The sequence below is a fragment of the Suncus etruscus genome, chromosome 6 (genome assembly GCF_024139225.1).
Source record: "Suncus etruscus isolate mSunEtr1 chromosome 6, mSunEtr1.pri.cur, whole genome shotgun sequence".
Lineage (NCBI taxonomy): Eukaryota > Metazoa > Chordata > Mammalia > Eulipotyphla > Soricidae > Suncus > Suncus etruscus.
This window is the reverse complement of record NC_064853.1, coordinates 59,981,355-59,997,894: the sequence shown is the minus strand read 5'-3', so window position 1 is coordinate 59,997,894 and position 16,540 is coordinate 59,981,355. Positions and strand designations below refer to the sequence as shown.

General features: G+C 34.3%; 1 protein-coding gene across 1 annotated transcript in view; it reads left to right on the top strand.

The window, feature by feature from the left end:
• Positions 1–230: 230 nt before the first annotated feature.
• Positions 231–16,540, top strand: part of LOC126011773 (EGF-like and EMI domain-containing protein 1) — a 178,782-nt gene continuing 162,472 nt past the window's right edge. The window contains exon 1 of the mRNA XM_049775572.1: positions 231–285. Coding sequence (XP_049631529.1) covers positions 231–285 — 55 coding nt within the window. The remainder of the gene's footprint in view (positions 286–16,540) is intronic.

Below are 16,540 nucleotides of genomic sequence, written 5' to 3'. Positions count from 1 at the left end.
TACAGAATGACTTCTTTAATATACAGGATATAAGGAAACATAGTAGGTGAATAACAAATGATCAAAGGGAATAGAAACAAAACACAGGAAAACTGGTCCTAAGTAGGAAGCATATCATGATTTTCAGATAGGGTGAATTGAAATGGGAAATTGATCACTACAAAAAATGGTGGAGGAAGTGGAATATCTATATAATTGAGTGCTATATAGCTGTTAGGGAAAGTGAAGTCATGAAATTTGTTGATGCTTGGATGGACAAGGATAATGTTATGCTGAGTGAAACAGGTCAGATTACATAGTATGATCACATTCATTTGTGGGATAAAAAAAAAGTAATATGGTAATAAATCCCAAAGACAATAGAGATGAGGGTCAAGGAGGGCCAGCTTCAAGTGAGGAAGCTCATTCTAAAGAGCAGAGAAATGCAGTTAGGGCAGAGAAAGGACCACCATAGAAATGATAGTCGGAAATAATCACTGTGGACAGGAACTGGTTGCTGAAGGAGATAAAGCAATATGTATGATACCCTTGATAACCTTTTAGTAACAATATTGTAAGCCACAATGTCTAAAAGAGAAAAAAGGAAGAATGAGAAGACAGGAAGAAAGAGAAAGAGAAAAGAAAAATGTCTGCCATAGAGGTAGACAGGGAGGAGTTAGGGAGATGTGGGAGAGAAATGGGACATTGTTCACAAGGAATGTGCACCACTGAAGCGATGCATTTGGGTATTGAATAACAAACTCAATCATGAATAACAAAGTCATGAACAACTTTGTAATTGTATCTCATATTAATTCAATTTAAATATATGTTTTAAAATGATAGTGGGAAGAAAAGGGACTGAAAAAAAAGGGATGCATAAAGTGTTATGCATAAAACCCTATCAGTAACAACACAGTAGACCAGAATGCCCAAGTTATATTTAAAAAAGGCAGGCTGGTGGGGCTGGGGCGATAGCACAGCGGTAGGGCATTTGCTTTGCACGCAGCTGACCCAGGACTGCCCCAGGTTCAATCCCCCGGTGTCCCATATGGTCCCCTGAGTAATGAGCGATTGCTTAGCACATATACAGGAGTAACCCCTGAGTATCACCGAGTGTGACCACCCGCCCCCAAAGTCAGGCTGGTTGCTAGAAGGAAATAAAGAAGGTTTTTAATAAGGAAAATGGACACTATGAAAGAATTGGTGTTGGGACATTTTATGCCTGAAAATCAATCATAAATTAATGATGACTGTCTTTTTGTTTGTTTATTTTGGGCCACACTTCTCTGGTCCCGATGACTATCTTTTTTAATAAATAAATTTATAAAACATTACATTTCTTCTGACAAAAACTGAAAAAATAAAAATAAAACAACAATATTACACTGGAGTAATATTCACTGGAGTAATATCTCCATGGGCTGAGCAAATATTTTGCATGTGGGAGACTCAAAGTCAGTTTCTGACAATCCATGAACCCTCAAGCACCACCAGAAGTAACTCTTGAACAGTAATCTGTCATTAACTATAGATCCCTCTGAGGGTGGTAGACCAAACGAAAAGAAAATTAACTAATAATAATAATAAATAAGATGGCATTATTAGTTAAGTGTCTAAAGACCTTAGATTTTGTTTTTTAAGTTTATCAGTCAAGGGACCATGGAAACATAATATAATTTCAGAGAGTTTCATTTTCTCTTTTTAATATAACATCTGCTATGCCATCTAGTCCAGCCTTTATGGAAAAACATATAGAGATTGCTCAAAAACTGGAAATTGAGCTCCCAAATGATCCAGCAATACTACTCCTAGGGGTATACCTTAGGAAATAAAATCATAATACAAAAATGCCTCCTGCACACCTATTGCAGGACTATTTCCAATAATCAGAATCTGGAAACAACCCAGTTACCTGACAACAGATGAGATAAAGAAATTATGATACATTTATACAATGGACTACTATGCAGCCATTGGGAAAATGAAGTTTTGAAATTTTCCTATACATGAATGAACATGGAAACAATTATGCTGAGTGAAATGAATCACGGAGAGAAAAAGACACAGAATAGTCTCACTCATCTGTGGGATTTAAGAAAACTAAGATATTATTGTAATAATACCCAGAGATGATAGAGATGAGGGCTGGGAGGAAGAGCTTAAGATATGAAGCTTACCACGAAAAGTGGTGAGTTCAATTAGAGAAATAACTACACTAACAACTATTATGACAATGGTAGTGAGTGAGAGAAATTGAAAGTCTATCTTGAACACAGGTGAGGGTAGGGAAGGTAGAAGATGGGGACATTGGTTGTGGGAAGGTTGAACTGAAACCCAACTACAAATATGTTTGCAATCATGGTGCTTAAATAAAGATATTATTCAAATAATTAAAATATAAAAGCCTGCTCAGTTTGTGTTAAAAAAAGTAGGACTCTTTAGGCAGACATGCTTTGAGTGTCTTTTATTATTAAAGCCATAATATGCTAGAACAATGAAGAAGAAAAAAGTAGCTTGAAAAGGGCCATGTGATATATATTTCCCCTTATTGTGGTACAGTCTTTGCAAGAATTTATTCTTAATTTTGTTTCAAATTCCAATGTACTTTTTAGACATGGTTACAATTTCTTTGTCCTTTTACTATCTTAACTTGCTTGCTAATCTAGGTACTTATGCCCCTTTCACTTCTTTCTATTTTTTTAGTTTTTCTGTCCACACCCATTTGATGCTCAGGGGTTACTCCTGGCTAAGCACTCAGAAATTGCCCCTGGCTTAGGGAGGACTATATGGGACACCGGGGGAATCGAACAACGGTCACGATCTTTCCTTGACTAGCACTTGCAAGGCAGACATCTTACCTCTAGCGCCACCTCGCCGGCCCCTTTCACTTCTTAAATAGCAGATTATTTCAATATATAGTCATTTTTCTCTGCCTCAGAGATAGCCATATTACTATTTTCAACCTTACTTACCTTTTAAGTGAATGAGAAACTGTATATTCCCTTGTACTGGTAATCTCTTGCTCAACCTACTTTTCCCCTAGCATCCTTCCATTCTAAAGCAACTCTTCACCTCAGACTATTGGGATGGTTAATCTCTGGTGCAGGAAAGGCTCTCAAGTTACAGAAAGAAAGAACTTTTATCACATAGAATAGGTTGATTCTAAAGGTGATATTAAAGGTTTTCCATTATTTATTTTTATGATTGGCATATTTCTATGACTAAATATGAAAAATCTGAAATATGAAAATTCTAAAATATGAAAATGGTAGTCCTTGAGATAAAACTGAGGGTTTTAATTTCTAACTTCTTATTAATAGATTCAGAAGATACCAATAAAGTAGGTAATTGTGGGTTATAAGAGAAAACTCTTTCACAGTTCAATTGCCATGTTACTGCATAGTAATTTATGTCAACTCTTACAGTATAAAGCTTGTTTATATCTGTAATAATTTATCATCTAACAGAATATGCATTTGCTGTGATGGATAACCTCTTTACAAAGGGATTTGTTCCTTTGTTTTAAAGTACAACTCGTCCAATTACCTATGATTTTAAGAAGACAAGGGGTTGGCAGCTTTTCACTTTGACATGCATACTCATAGATCATTTATTCTTTCAAAATTATTATAAGACTGTGATTTGTCAAGTTGTTTACAATACAGTTGTTTCAGGCAATAAATGCTCCAACATTTAGTTGGAAGGTCACTGTGACCTTCCCTCCACCAATGCCCCCAGTGTTCCATCACAACCTCAGCCTGATTATATAGCAGGCACAAAAAAAATTTACTTCATATTGTTTGCTATAACACAGAGGCAGAATGAATTATCAAAAATTATATCAATAAAAATCAATTTGTGACAATTGCTACATCTCACAATGATATTACTGAAATTATCATCTGAGGATTGACTTTACTGGTTGATGTTAGCTGATCCTTCTCTGTTATTGTTTTAGTCATTGAGCATGGAGATCTATTAAACATTACCATCATATTTGCTGTGATCTTACTGAGATGACAATACTATAACATTTGGAGGTGTCACATATATCCTGCCAAGCAGTCCAAAATCTTTGGATTTGGAATGATTTGGTAGCTTGGAAGCTTGGTAAGACTGATTTATGGAGTTGGACCATTTCTATATTATAGGGTATTGGATATGGGTGCAGGCTGCTGTGCCTTCAGAGAGAATCTGTCTGCTCCCCTTCTGCCCCCATTCTATTAGACACAAAAACTTTCAACTAGGACTAATATATCTGGGAAATCACTGCAGCATCATGTTCTTTTGCAGATTAGTTGTGGATCTGGGCTATTACTCTACCAGCAAGATGGTAGTTACATCTGAGGGCTGCTGAGATTTCTGGTGATGGCAATGAAATGGGAAGAATCTTCTCATCCTTCTAAGAACACCCAAGAGTTTATTTTATCAGTTGCCCTTGGGAAGATTTAGCTACTCATTCCTTTTGTGATTTGTTCCATGAAATGGGACATTTCAATGTCATTGGTATCTGGTGTGGTTGAAATTACTTTGCATTCAGGCAGAAAGATGAATCTTCTACCTAGGAAGATTTGGAGCCATCACGCACTTTTCAAGATTAGTTGTGGAACTTGGCCATTTCTTGGCCAGAAAGACCAATTTATTCTAATAACAATGTATTTCTAAGACTTAATTGTTAGTCGGTGATTACTTAATACCTGATTATTTTTGGTAAACTAGTTTTATTTGTCTCTTAATATTCTCTAAAGTATCATCTTTCCTTGATATAATCTCTTGTGGCATTTCTACCTTCATCTTCATCTTTGTCCATATTGTGGTCTCTGTTTAGATTTGGCTTAATTTTGTTTGAACACTCTAGGAAGATTTTATTTTTAATGAGAAGACTGTGCTTGAGGTTCTGATTCAAAACCTGTCATTTTCTGACCAAAGTCATGAAGTTCCTTTCCATTTGGTATTACTTCCATTGGCTATACATAGCTCAGAACAGTTTACAAAATGATAACTGGAGAAAACCAGTCCAAGGAATGTAATCCATATAAATTAATTCAATTTTACAAAATAGAGAAATGTTATATTGTATTTATAATTTCACTTAAAAGAGCAGAAGATATAAGGTCTATTTCTCTCATCAACAAACTACCTAGGCTTTGGGGGGGGGACAAAAAACAAAAAAATAACAAACTACCTAACTCAACACTTACATTATCTAAATAGGTCTTTATATCCTGGGAAGCAATGTTATTATAGCAATTGCCTTGTACCAAAGCCATTTAAAGTCCCAAGTGAGGAATAAAGGCTTAGTTGCTTAGTTAATAGATGTGCTTTATATTTATTAAGATGAAGGATACCACCTAATTTATTTCATGACAATCTCTAAAAATAGTATTGGGAAATGGATAGGGATCTATGAGAATTGCTCGTAAAAGTTTCAGTGTTTTTTTTTTTCCATTTTCAAAATATGTGCTAGTATGAAATACTGGATTTTGTGCAAAAATTCACTTTAAGTCATAAAGAAACATTTCGGGGGTGGGGTGGAACAATAGCACAGCAGTAGACCATTTGCCTTGCACTTGACTGACCCAGGACAAACCGAGGTTCAAACCCATATAGTCCCCAGAGCCAGGAGCGATTTCTGAATGCAGAGTCAGGAGTAACCCCTGCGTATCAGTAGGTGTAGCCCCCAAACAAAAACAAACAGACAAAAAATAACATTTTTGTAGTTTAATTTAGATAGTAGCATGATATATTCCTTAATATCTTGCAGCAAGATTATCAGATGAGTCAATATACCTGTACTATATCTTGTATCTGCAAATATGATAGATATAGATGTGAAGGAAACTAAGAAAGCATTAATATGAAAATGTATATATATATTACCTAATGATTCACATTATTTAATTATTTTGTTATATTTAAGTGCAGTTTCAGGGTAAACTAAAAATAGTATAAACGGTCATAATGATAAATTGTCATTTTTAATCTAACTTTATTAATTGTAATGTGATAACTTGAATATGAATTGCTAGAACAGTGTTTCTATATGGTGAGCCCTAATTCTGTAGAAATACCTAATTATAGGACATTAAATAAAAATAAATATATTTGGGGTCAATAAACTATGAGAAATAAGTGAAAACAAAATCTGTTCCTGAAGGAATAGTATAAACCAAAGTTTCTGATGCTCTGTTTTTGCTGTGGTTTTAAGGGAAAAAAAAAACCTTCAGTGCTCTAGGGTTACTTCTGGTTTTGTAGCTAGGGATATTCTCCATGGAATAGAGGAACCACACGTTGTGCTGAGGATCAAAATCTGGTCAGCCACGTGTAAGGCCTTCCCATCATATTCTCACTCTAGCCTTCTGGTGGAATTTTTTCTTTACTTAAAAATCTATCTCTTATTATTGCTGTTGTTGTTGTTGTTGTCTCACTCTAGCCCTCTGGAGGAATTTTTTTCTTTACTTAAAAAAATCTATTATTATTGTTGTTGCTGTTGTCTCATTCTAGCCCTCTGGCAGAATTTTTTTCTTTACTTAAAAAAATCTATCTATTATTATTGTTGTTGTTGCTGCTGCTGTTCTTCTTATTAACATTTTTACTGTATGGGTGACATTACGTTCTTATCAAACAATTAGAATACAAAGACAGTAAACTACAAGACAGACACTTGTTTAAGAAAAACCTCTGTAACCTTTAATAGTTTAGAGAATTTTCTATAGAAGTTCAGCTGATAAGATGACTTCTTAAATTGGAGAATTTCTTCATTAACCAGCAAAACTCTAGCTTGTCTAAGAGAACTCAGGGGCACCAGTATTGCCCATAGCTTCATCACTGGGCAGCTTTATATTCTGACCCCTTAAAAATTAAAGTGTCCTATTTAAAAATCAGAACTCAAATGTGGAAGAAATATTAGGCTTCAAAGCCAAATATTCCATTTCAGGAGCCGGAACAATAGCACAGTGGGTAGAGCTTTTGTCTTGCACATGACCAACCCATGTTAGAGTTCCATTATCTTATATGGTTCCAATGCCTGCCAGGAGTAATTTCTGAGCTCAGAGTGAAGAGTAACCTCTGAACATCTCAGGGTGTGGCCTCAAAAACAAAGCAACAACAACAACAACAAAAATTCAGTTAAGAAAAAGCCTCTTTTCCCTCTGTCAGCTATTTATTTTGAGTTAGAAGGCAATTTTGAAAAGAACATCAAATAAAGTTTAAAAAAATGGAATAGATTTTCTATTATTTTGGGTGGTGGTGATGGTGGTGATGATGTGTGTGTTTAAGTTGTGAGTGTGTGTGTGTGTGTGTGTGTAATGGTGGGTGGTTGTAGAAAAGGAATAAAAATAAAGGTTCTTTGTGGTTTCTAAATAAAGTCTATAAAATGGTAATGCTTTTATCCCTTTGATATTTTCTGAGGACAGTTCACCAGTGAATCTGCAAAGTGTCACAAATACAAATACATCACATTTTCCTGCTGTGATTAAATTTTTCTAATTGCACGACCGCACTTGATATGTAGGACCAATGCATCACCTCTTTTCTTTTTCCTTTTGTAATCATTGTTATATCCGTGCTCTATAATCAACATTCATCACAGCTAATTAAAGTTTCTTCGTCTGTTGTTTCTGAGGGCTGACATTCCTAGAGTTCAACTGCAAAATTCATTTTTAAATGTATCTTGGCTCCAAAGGAAAAAAGAAAATACTGGGGCTATTATTCACAAATGGCTTTTTGAAATTTTAATGTACCATGGTTTTCTTTCTTATTGAATTTAAATGATTACTCTTGGTGCAGGAGACCAAATCATAATTCCACTTTTGATTTTCTAAGACTCTTCTATAATTTCTATATTCCCTACGATTGTGTAAAGGAAATAGCTGTCTCTTTTTGTTGCCCAAGATTTTGTAGGTGGCAATATTTTACCTAAAGACAAATATATTGTTGTATTAATTTCATGTTAATGTCAACGACTCATTATGGAATAGGATACTATGGTTTTACATCATTTTATATGTTCTCATATTTAGTTTACTTCAGCAATTTTTTTAAATTATGGACACTTTGAATGTTAAATTAGAATATGAAAGCTAATTAAATTTAAGTTTATCTATTATAGCAAATTCTATCTACTTTGTAGGTGTTAATTTGAGGTAAAATCTTTTAAATCAATTCCAGTTTCTCATCTGGAAATTCCAACATCTCTACAACCCCTTATTATAGGAATTGTAGCCTTTAAAACATTGATTGAAGAGTGAACTCAAGTGGATTCAAACATTCATTTTCAGTTCATATCCCACTTTCTTCATTTTGTATTACTCTCTGCTGTTTCACAATCCTACATGCTCACTGAATTTTACTTGTACTGTTTGCACAGTGGTCAGAATCATTCTTTTTTTTTTTTTTTTTGAGTAGTACAATTCTTTACTTACAGTGCATATAGGTACTCCTTTGTGAGATAATTCTTTAACACAATCAGCAGCAGCACTGTTCAATATAACAGGAATCCTACATTGCAACTTTCATTCTAAGACAGCAACCCATCGCAATCCTTTTACTGTGACCTGAATTTATGTATATTACTATATCTCCAACCCTTAGCTGTTTGTGTGCCATCTGGTTGGTTATGCACAATGTAAATGAGGATTTGATAGATAACCAATAAGATTGCATATGTAAATGAGGGACCAATTCAAAGTTTTAATTTTCTTTTTGTTGTTGTTTATTTATATTTTTATTGAAGCACCATGTTGCACAGCATACATGTTTTAGTTGGGTTTCAGTTATAAAAAAGAACACCCTTCTTCACCAGTGCGACCTTCCACCACCAATGACCCTCATCTATCTCTTCCCCAGCCCCTGCCTGTCTTTGAGACAGGCATTACATTTCTCTCACTTACTACCATCATCATGATAGTTGTTAATGTAGTTAGTTACCATTTTTTTGTGGTAGCTACATATTGTGAGCCAGTCCTTCCAGCCCTCATCTTTATTGTCTCTGGGTATTATTACAATAATGTCTTTATTTTTCTTAAATCACACAGATGAATGAGACTATTCTGTGACTATTTCTCTCCCTCTGACTCATTTCATTCAGTATAATAGTTTCCATGTCCATCCATGTATAGGAAAATTTCATGACTTCATTTTCCTGATGGCTGCATAGTAGTCCATTGTGTATATGTACCACAGTACATTTTTAAATGAAAAAATAATCTTTAAATAATGTGCAGAATTGAGTATATTGAATTCTCCTTGATCCAGAAAGCTTGGGTTTTAATAAATTTTTCTTGGTTTTAATTAATGTGTATCAATTTGCTGAATGATATCTTTTAGTAAACCTTAATATGGTGTTGAACCCATTATAACATCTGACATTTGAATCCTGTAGACCAGTATAAAAAGATTATTATTCTGCCAGGGCAACCACCATTCTATTATTTGCTTTTATGACTTTCAATTTTTTTTATATATATTTTGTTTTGTTTTGTTTTTTCGGGCCACAGCCATTTGATGCTCAGGGGTTACTCCTGGCTAAGCACTCAGAAATTGCCCCTGGCTTGGGGGGACTATATGGGACGCCAGGGGATCGAACTGCGGTCCTTCCTTGGCTAGTGCTTGCAAGGCAGACACCTTACCTCTAGCGCCACCTCGCCAGACCCGACTTTCAATTTTTTATACTATATATAAAATGATATTTTCTAAAGGCAGCATTTGTCTTTCTGTTTCTATTATGTTTTATTTGGTATAATGTTCTTCAGATTCGTGAATTATTTATTGAAGCTAAATACTAGTTCATTGCATAAATGTGCCACATTTTACTCATTTTATTTTTCAGTAAGAATTTAGATCACTTTGATGTCTTGGCTATTGTGAATACTATGTCTTACAGATCCATATTTTATATCCTTTGGGTATACCCATAGATGTGAGATTGTTTATTCATCTGTAAAATATATTTTAAAAGCATTATAAGTATTTCTTGTGATGTTTCTACTAATTTTCATTTCCCACAATAGCGTACATTTTTGCTCTTTACATCTATACTTATCTGTGCTAATATTTTTTGAAAACTGCCATATGGATAAGAGGTTATTAATTGTGATCTTTATTGAACTTGCCTGATGTTTAGTGATTTTGTATACATTTTATCTCTCTGTAAGACAACTGAGTGTAGCATTTTAACTAAATGGATAGTTTAAAGAACAGCAAATGTATTTGCTATTAAATTGATCATTCTTTATATTTCTATTGAATGTTCCTATCATATATATACATGACACTTGCCACACATTGATGTTAACAAGCAGGATAATGATATCAGTGTGATAAGTATTAATAATGATTGTGGTGACATTTTATTATGCATACATGTAAGTACAACCATTTCTATATATTAAAGTATGCAACTTTACATGCAAGAGATATATAAATAAGAATTTAAAAAAAGAAGTCTAAAATTTCTTAATACTTTTTCTTTTTCCTAAAATATATTATCAATAGTTTAGTGTGAGATCCAGAAGTTATCAACATTTTTCATATGCATAGAAGATTTCTAGGTCCTGGAGAGACTGACAATCCATAAATAAATGAATAGATACATTTAAAATTTATCTTCTTTACATGTGGGTAGATAGCACAATGCTATTTGTAAAGCAAACACTATTAGTACTAATGTGACATCTGTTTCTGCCATTTTCCTTTATGATGTATGGTTGAAAGATCTGAGAATCCAGATAAAATGTGGATTTAGAATCTCTTACTTACTTTCAGGCAATAGAGGCTAACGTGATTTCTTAGATTTTCATGGGCCGGAGAGATAGCACAGCGGTAGGGCCTTTGCCTTAAGTACAGAAGGACTGTGGTTAGAATCCCAGCATTTCATATAGTCCCCTGAGCCTGCCGTGGGCAACTTCTGAGTCTAGAGCTAGGAGTAGCCCCTGAGTGCTGCCGGGTGTGACCCAAATCATTTTTTTTCATGATTCCCAACCATTACTAACTTAATTAGATTATATTTCACAATTTATAATGGTAATTTACCCAATCTCCATAATGTGTGAAATCTAAATATAATACTGAAAGATTCAGATAGACAACTGCTGGTTATTCATAACAATATATAATTGGTAATTATTATCAATAATCATGGTACATTTGTGTTATTGGAAGCTCATGGAAATGTGGACCAAACAAGCAAAATGTTTTTAGTTCTTCATCATACATATTTGTGTTATATAATGTTTGTCTTCAATGACAAGAGTTGACTATTAACTAATATTTGTCCTCTCTAAGTTTTAAACTTTCTACCTTATTATTGTGAAATTTATAATAAGAGCTATTATAAGGAGCTGGAGCAGTGGCAAAAGCGATAAGTCGTCTGCTTTGCATGCACTAGCCTAGGACAGACCGTGGTTCAATTCCCCCGTGCTCCATATGGTTCCCCAAGCCAGGAGTGATTTCTGAATGCATAGCCAGGAGTAACCCCTGAGCATCACCGGGTATGGCCTCCTCAGAGCCCCTCCCCAAAAAGAAGAGCTATTAAAAATTTGCATAGGTATTTTAATTCAAAGCAATTTTACTTCTAAGTTTATCTGGCTATGAATTGCACAAAAATATGCAGATTTATATATGTATATATATATACACTATATCTACAGTGACTATGTGACAAAAAGCAATGTGATCATGCTACTAAAACAGTTCCAATAATTGTGTATATAATAAACCACTCAATCTTAAAAATAAACTGGTTATATCAGAATTATTATTATTTAATCGTTTTAAAAGTGAGGAATGGGAAGTAAAGAGAAGATGAATATCTGGTATTGAAAATCAGTCCAAACATTAAAGAGTTGGCAACATCACTAAAGTTAATATTTTATTATTCACCAATGAGATTAGTAGTTTTTAATGAAGATTTTAGGTGAAAGCCAAAGAGATTATACAATGAGTAACTCACTTGCCTTGCAAGCAGTCAGCCTGGATTTAATCCTGATCCACATATGTCTCAAGCATTGTCAGAATAATCCCAGTGATCACAGGACCAGAAGTTAGCTCTCAGTCCAGTCAAGTGTGTAACCCAAGCAAACAAAAAAAAATAAATAAATAAAATTTAAATTTTAGTTATATATAGCTTTACAAATTCTCCCAACTGATATCAATTTATCTCAATTATTCACACTTAAATACTATAAGATAAAATTAATTATTTCATTTTTTTTTGTGGTTTTTGGGTCACACTCAGGGGTTATTCCTGGCTCCAGGCTCAGAAATTGCTCCTGGCAGGCACAAGGGACCATATGGGGCGCCGGGATTCGAACCGATGACCTCCTGCATGAAAGGCAAATGCCTTACCTCCATGCTATCCCTCCGGCCCCTAATTATTTCATTTTTATTAAGTACTGTTGATATATATATAGCCACTGCCTAAGAGTACAGTTCCACAGCTTGGCAAATATTGAAAATGCTCACACCCACTCCAAAGTTCTGATTACTGTCCAGTATTATCTAATGGTCCCCAGATTTCTTTAAATTTTATTCAGTATTTAATCATTTATTTGCTGCCTCTATGCTATTTTTAAGTCTAAGAGGTATTTTTAATTTGATTTTGTTTTGTTTATATTCATATAAACTTTATTAGAATTTTCTTTTCTCTGAATTTTATTTATTTTAGTTTAATCTTTTCAAAACTTATCCATGCTTTTCGCAAAGCATAATTCTGAAGTGAATTCTATAAGTAAGTAGTAGTCAATTAAATCGAGATATATCTATATTTAGAAAATGGAGTAGTTGAGTTGAGTAAGCGTACAATTTATTGCAGATTCAGTGGTCTATATTATTTACTAAAGTTAGTAAAATTGTCATATTTTGAATAGCATTTGAAATGTCTATATTTTTACCTCTTTTCTTTCATATGTTGCTATTATTGCAATAACAATTATTATGGGTCATACTTTTGCTTGCTTATATTACTCCTAAGAAGCCTCATAGCGCTTGCTAGATGGTTATATTTGTTGTGGAATCCATGCAATTTTTGTTTGTAATTTTCACTGGGGACTATTTCCTTGCTCAGATATGTATATGCACTCTAGTCATAATATTTGTACATTTCTTTCATTTGGGGGCATGTTTGGAGTCACACCTCTGAGTTATAGTGCACTGCTTTAAAGCCAGAGTTACTTGTCACAGATTGTAGAACTGCCAAGCTCAAATTGCAGAATTTAATTGAACTAAGTACAATATGAAAATATGGACCAAACAAATTAAACACATGATCTCATGTTTGCAAGGCACGAACTTTAGTCAGTAATTCATTTCCTAGCCACCTTGAAACAATTTCCAAATTGCATCTCTCAAAATGTAGGCCATATTAAGAGAATGCACTATGATACAATGCTATTCAATTAATTGGTCAGATTTCACTTAGGCAATGTAACTATTGGTGCAAGTTTTATTTATTTGCATGTCAATTTTTACACAATTAACATCTTATGTTATATTAAATTTCCTTTTTTAATTTTGGAAAACAACCACTGATTCTTTGGATTTTCTCTTTCCTCGAGGAATCCTTCTGGCTGTATTCTAAGTATCATATGCAGTACAAGAGGTTGAATCTGGGTGAACCACATGTGAGGCAAGGGCTGTAATTCCTGTAACATTTATCTGACTCTTGTTAGATGACCTTTGGTAAATATTTTTTAAAGTAATTTACTTAAAATATAACACAAAAAGTAAAGATTCTAGTACATTTATACGATTTTTAATTTATAGATATTATATCCATACTATCATAGTTATGTTGTTAATATTCCCATGAAATATTATCGTTGTCTTTTAAAATTGAATAAGTGGGTGAAATTACTCACATGTATTCACAAAAATGGTAGAATTAATTTTCAAACATATCATCTTCAATTCACAATTCTATTTTTTTTTTATAAAACTTCTCTATTTTTGTGATTCTTTTTCCATCTTTTATAGTGTCTGGGTAAGGAAAAAGTTTCTGGGTCAAAGGAATGATATTCACTGATACTTTTTCGGATAGCCTATATTTCTCCTTTGTTCCTACACTAGTAATTAATAGTATAAGAAGAAATTTGATTGAGCCTCAGAAATCTCAATTAAATGAGATGTTTATTATGGGATTATTTATCAGATTGATTGGAAATAGAACAATTGTTCTAGTCTTTAAATTATTTATATATTTAAATATTTATGTATAAACCATTTTAGTAGCATCCTATATTTAATTCACATAGGAAAATTTTATTGTTATTAGCAAAATATTATAGAATTGATATTTTGTTGTTTATCTTCTATGATCAGAGAATTATAGTTTTGTGATCTTAAATTGAAGTCTAAGTGTCTTCCAAAATATTCATTTTCCAATTACATTTTAGGCATCTATAAATTATCAAAACTATTAATCAGGGGTGAGAATACTATTGTAGCAGGAAACATGTTTGCCTTATGCATGACTGACATGCATTCAATACCATGATTTCCCTGAGCGCCTCTGTGAGGGATCTCTGAACACAGAGCCAGGAGTAAGCCCTGAACAGGTGTGGACCCAGAAGAAAACAAGAAAATGGAGGCATTTATTAATGTGCTTTTATATTTTAATCAGCAGATAACTTCATTAACATGGCACCTAAAGAGTACTCCAGACTTTTTCTATTAAATATAATGTCGCAAAAAAGTAGTTCATTGATTCATGAAATATATTAGCTTGGGAATGACAACTATTATATACATGATTGGACTGGTTGGATAATTTTAATAAAACAAACAGTTATTTTTGCTACCTCATTCTCTTTCCTCCTCCCTTTCCTTCTATCTGCCCCTCGGGTTATTCAGTGATAGAGGGTCAGCGCATGCTCACTTGTGGAGCCTGGGTATTTAATAGTGGTGATTGCTGGATGTAACACATCACATTGTAGGATTTACGCAGTCAGCTACGGTGCTCATTGGCGTTCACAATCCTTTAACTGCACTCCTTGGATACATTGTCTTTTTAAAAAGAAAAACACTTATTTATTGATGGATTGATTGGATGATTGATTTTGGGGTCACGAATGACTCTGCACTCAGAAATCGCCCCTGGCAGGCAGGGGGAACCATATGATGCCAAGGATTGAACCAGGTTCCTTCTGAGGTCTGCCCTATGCAAAGCAAACACTCTACTGCTGTGCTAACCCTCTGGCCCCATGGATACCTTCTGATTATAGTATTCACCAGAGATCACCGAGATGCCCAAGCAGGATGGCTGGGAATGTCTCTCTTGGTCCTAGTGCTGAAAATCTTTTCAGCTTTGGTGCTTATAATAGGGTTCATGTATTTGCACACACCTGGCCACTCTTTGGGGCTGACATAGCTTATTGCACCAAGAAGTCCAGGTAGCAAAGCTGCCAGAATAGTGTTCATTTCATACAGCAACATTGAAAACGAAACTTATTGTGGGATTAGGATTTGTAAGGTAAGCATATAAGTCACTTAACTATCTTAGTTTTCAAGAAAATAAAAGTTTACATATTAAATGAAATTGTACTTAACCAAGTCAAATACACTTGGTTAAGAGAAAGATGTTTGTAAAATCAAAACACTAGCTCTTGTTTTTGCTTCAATACAGATGGGATGGAGAGAAAATCGTTTGTAGGGAAAATGCTAGATTAATTCACACTATGTGGTACATAAAGAAATGATAGCAAGAGGCCAGAGAGATAGCACAGTAATAGGGCATTTGCCTTATTTACAGCCGATCCAGGATAGACGGTGGTTCGAATCCTGGCATCCCATATGGTCCCCCATGTCTGCCAGGAGCGATTTCTGAGTGCAGGAGCCAGGAGTAACCCTGAGCACCGCTGGGTGTGACCCCCAAATCCCAAATGAAAAACATAAAGAAATAATAGCAAAGATATATACACTGTACCTTGAAAACAACCTCTCGACTGTCCACAGACCCATTGATTAGAATGGATAGAATGTAAAAAAAAAAAAAATAATCAGAGCAAAAATGGTTAGTGGTAGAGAAATTGTTATGTGATATTATAATAGTGTATCAGTAAATAATACTGTTGAAGTGTGTTTAATATAGCTTTATTTAGATTTATATAGCATAATTTAGAATGGACTATGCCTTCGTTTCTGTTTAAGCTTGCTTAAAGATTTTTAGTTAACATACGTCTTGCCATTACAGGCCTTGACAGTAACCCAGTGAAATGAACAACTCACTGGACAGGGTGGCCCCCCAGCAAATTAGCCACTGGACTATAGCGATAAAGAGTGACTGTCTTCAACTTGCACCAGTATGGGGGATAGCATCCTAAAATGCCTGCCCTAAAATCCAAGGGTGATTTAAATTTTAGCAGTGCAAGATGATGCAGGTACTGTTAGGACTTATTAACTCAGAGTATACAGTGTGAAACAATAAGCATAGGATAATAGTAGATTTAGTAAATATTGGCTTATAACCTGTTAGAAATTAATACTGCCCTTAGCTTTTGTAATAGCTTGCTGCAAGTTTTTCAGAGACCAGGCCCCTTTCTTTGTCAGCTTCACAGGACAACCA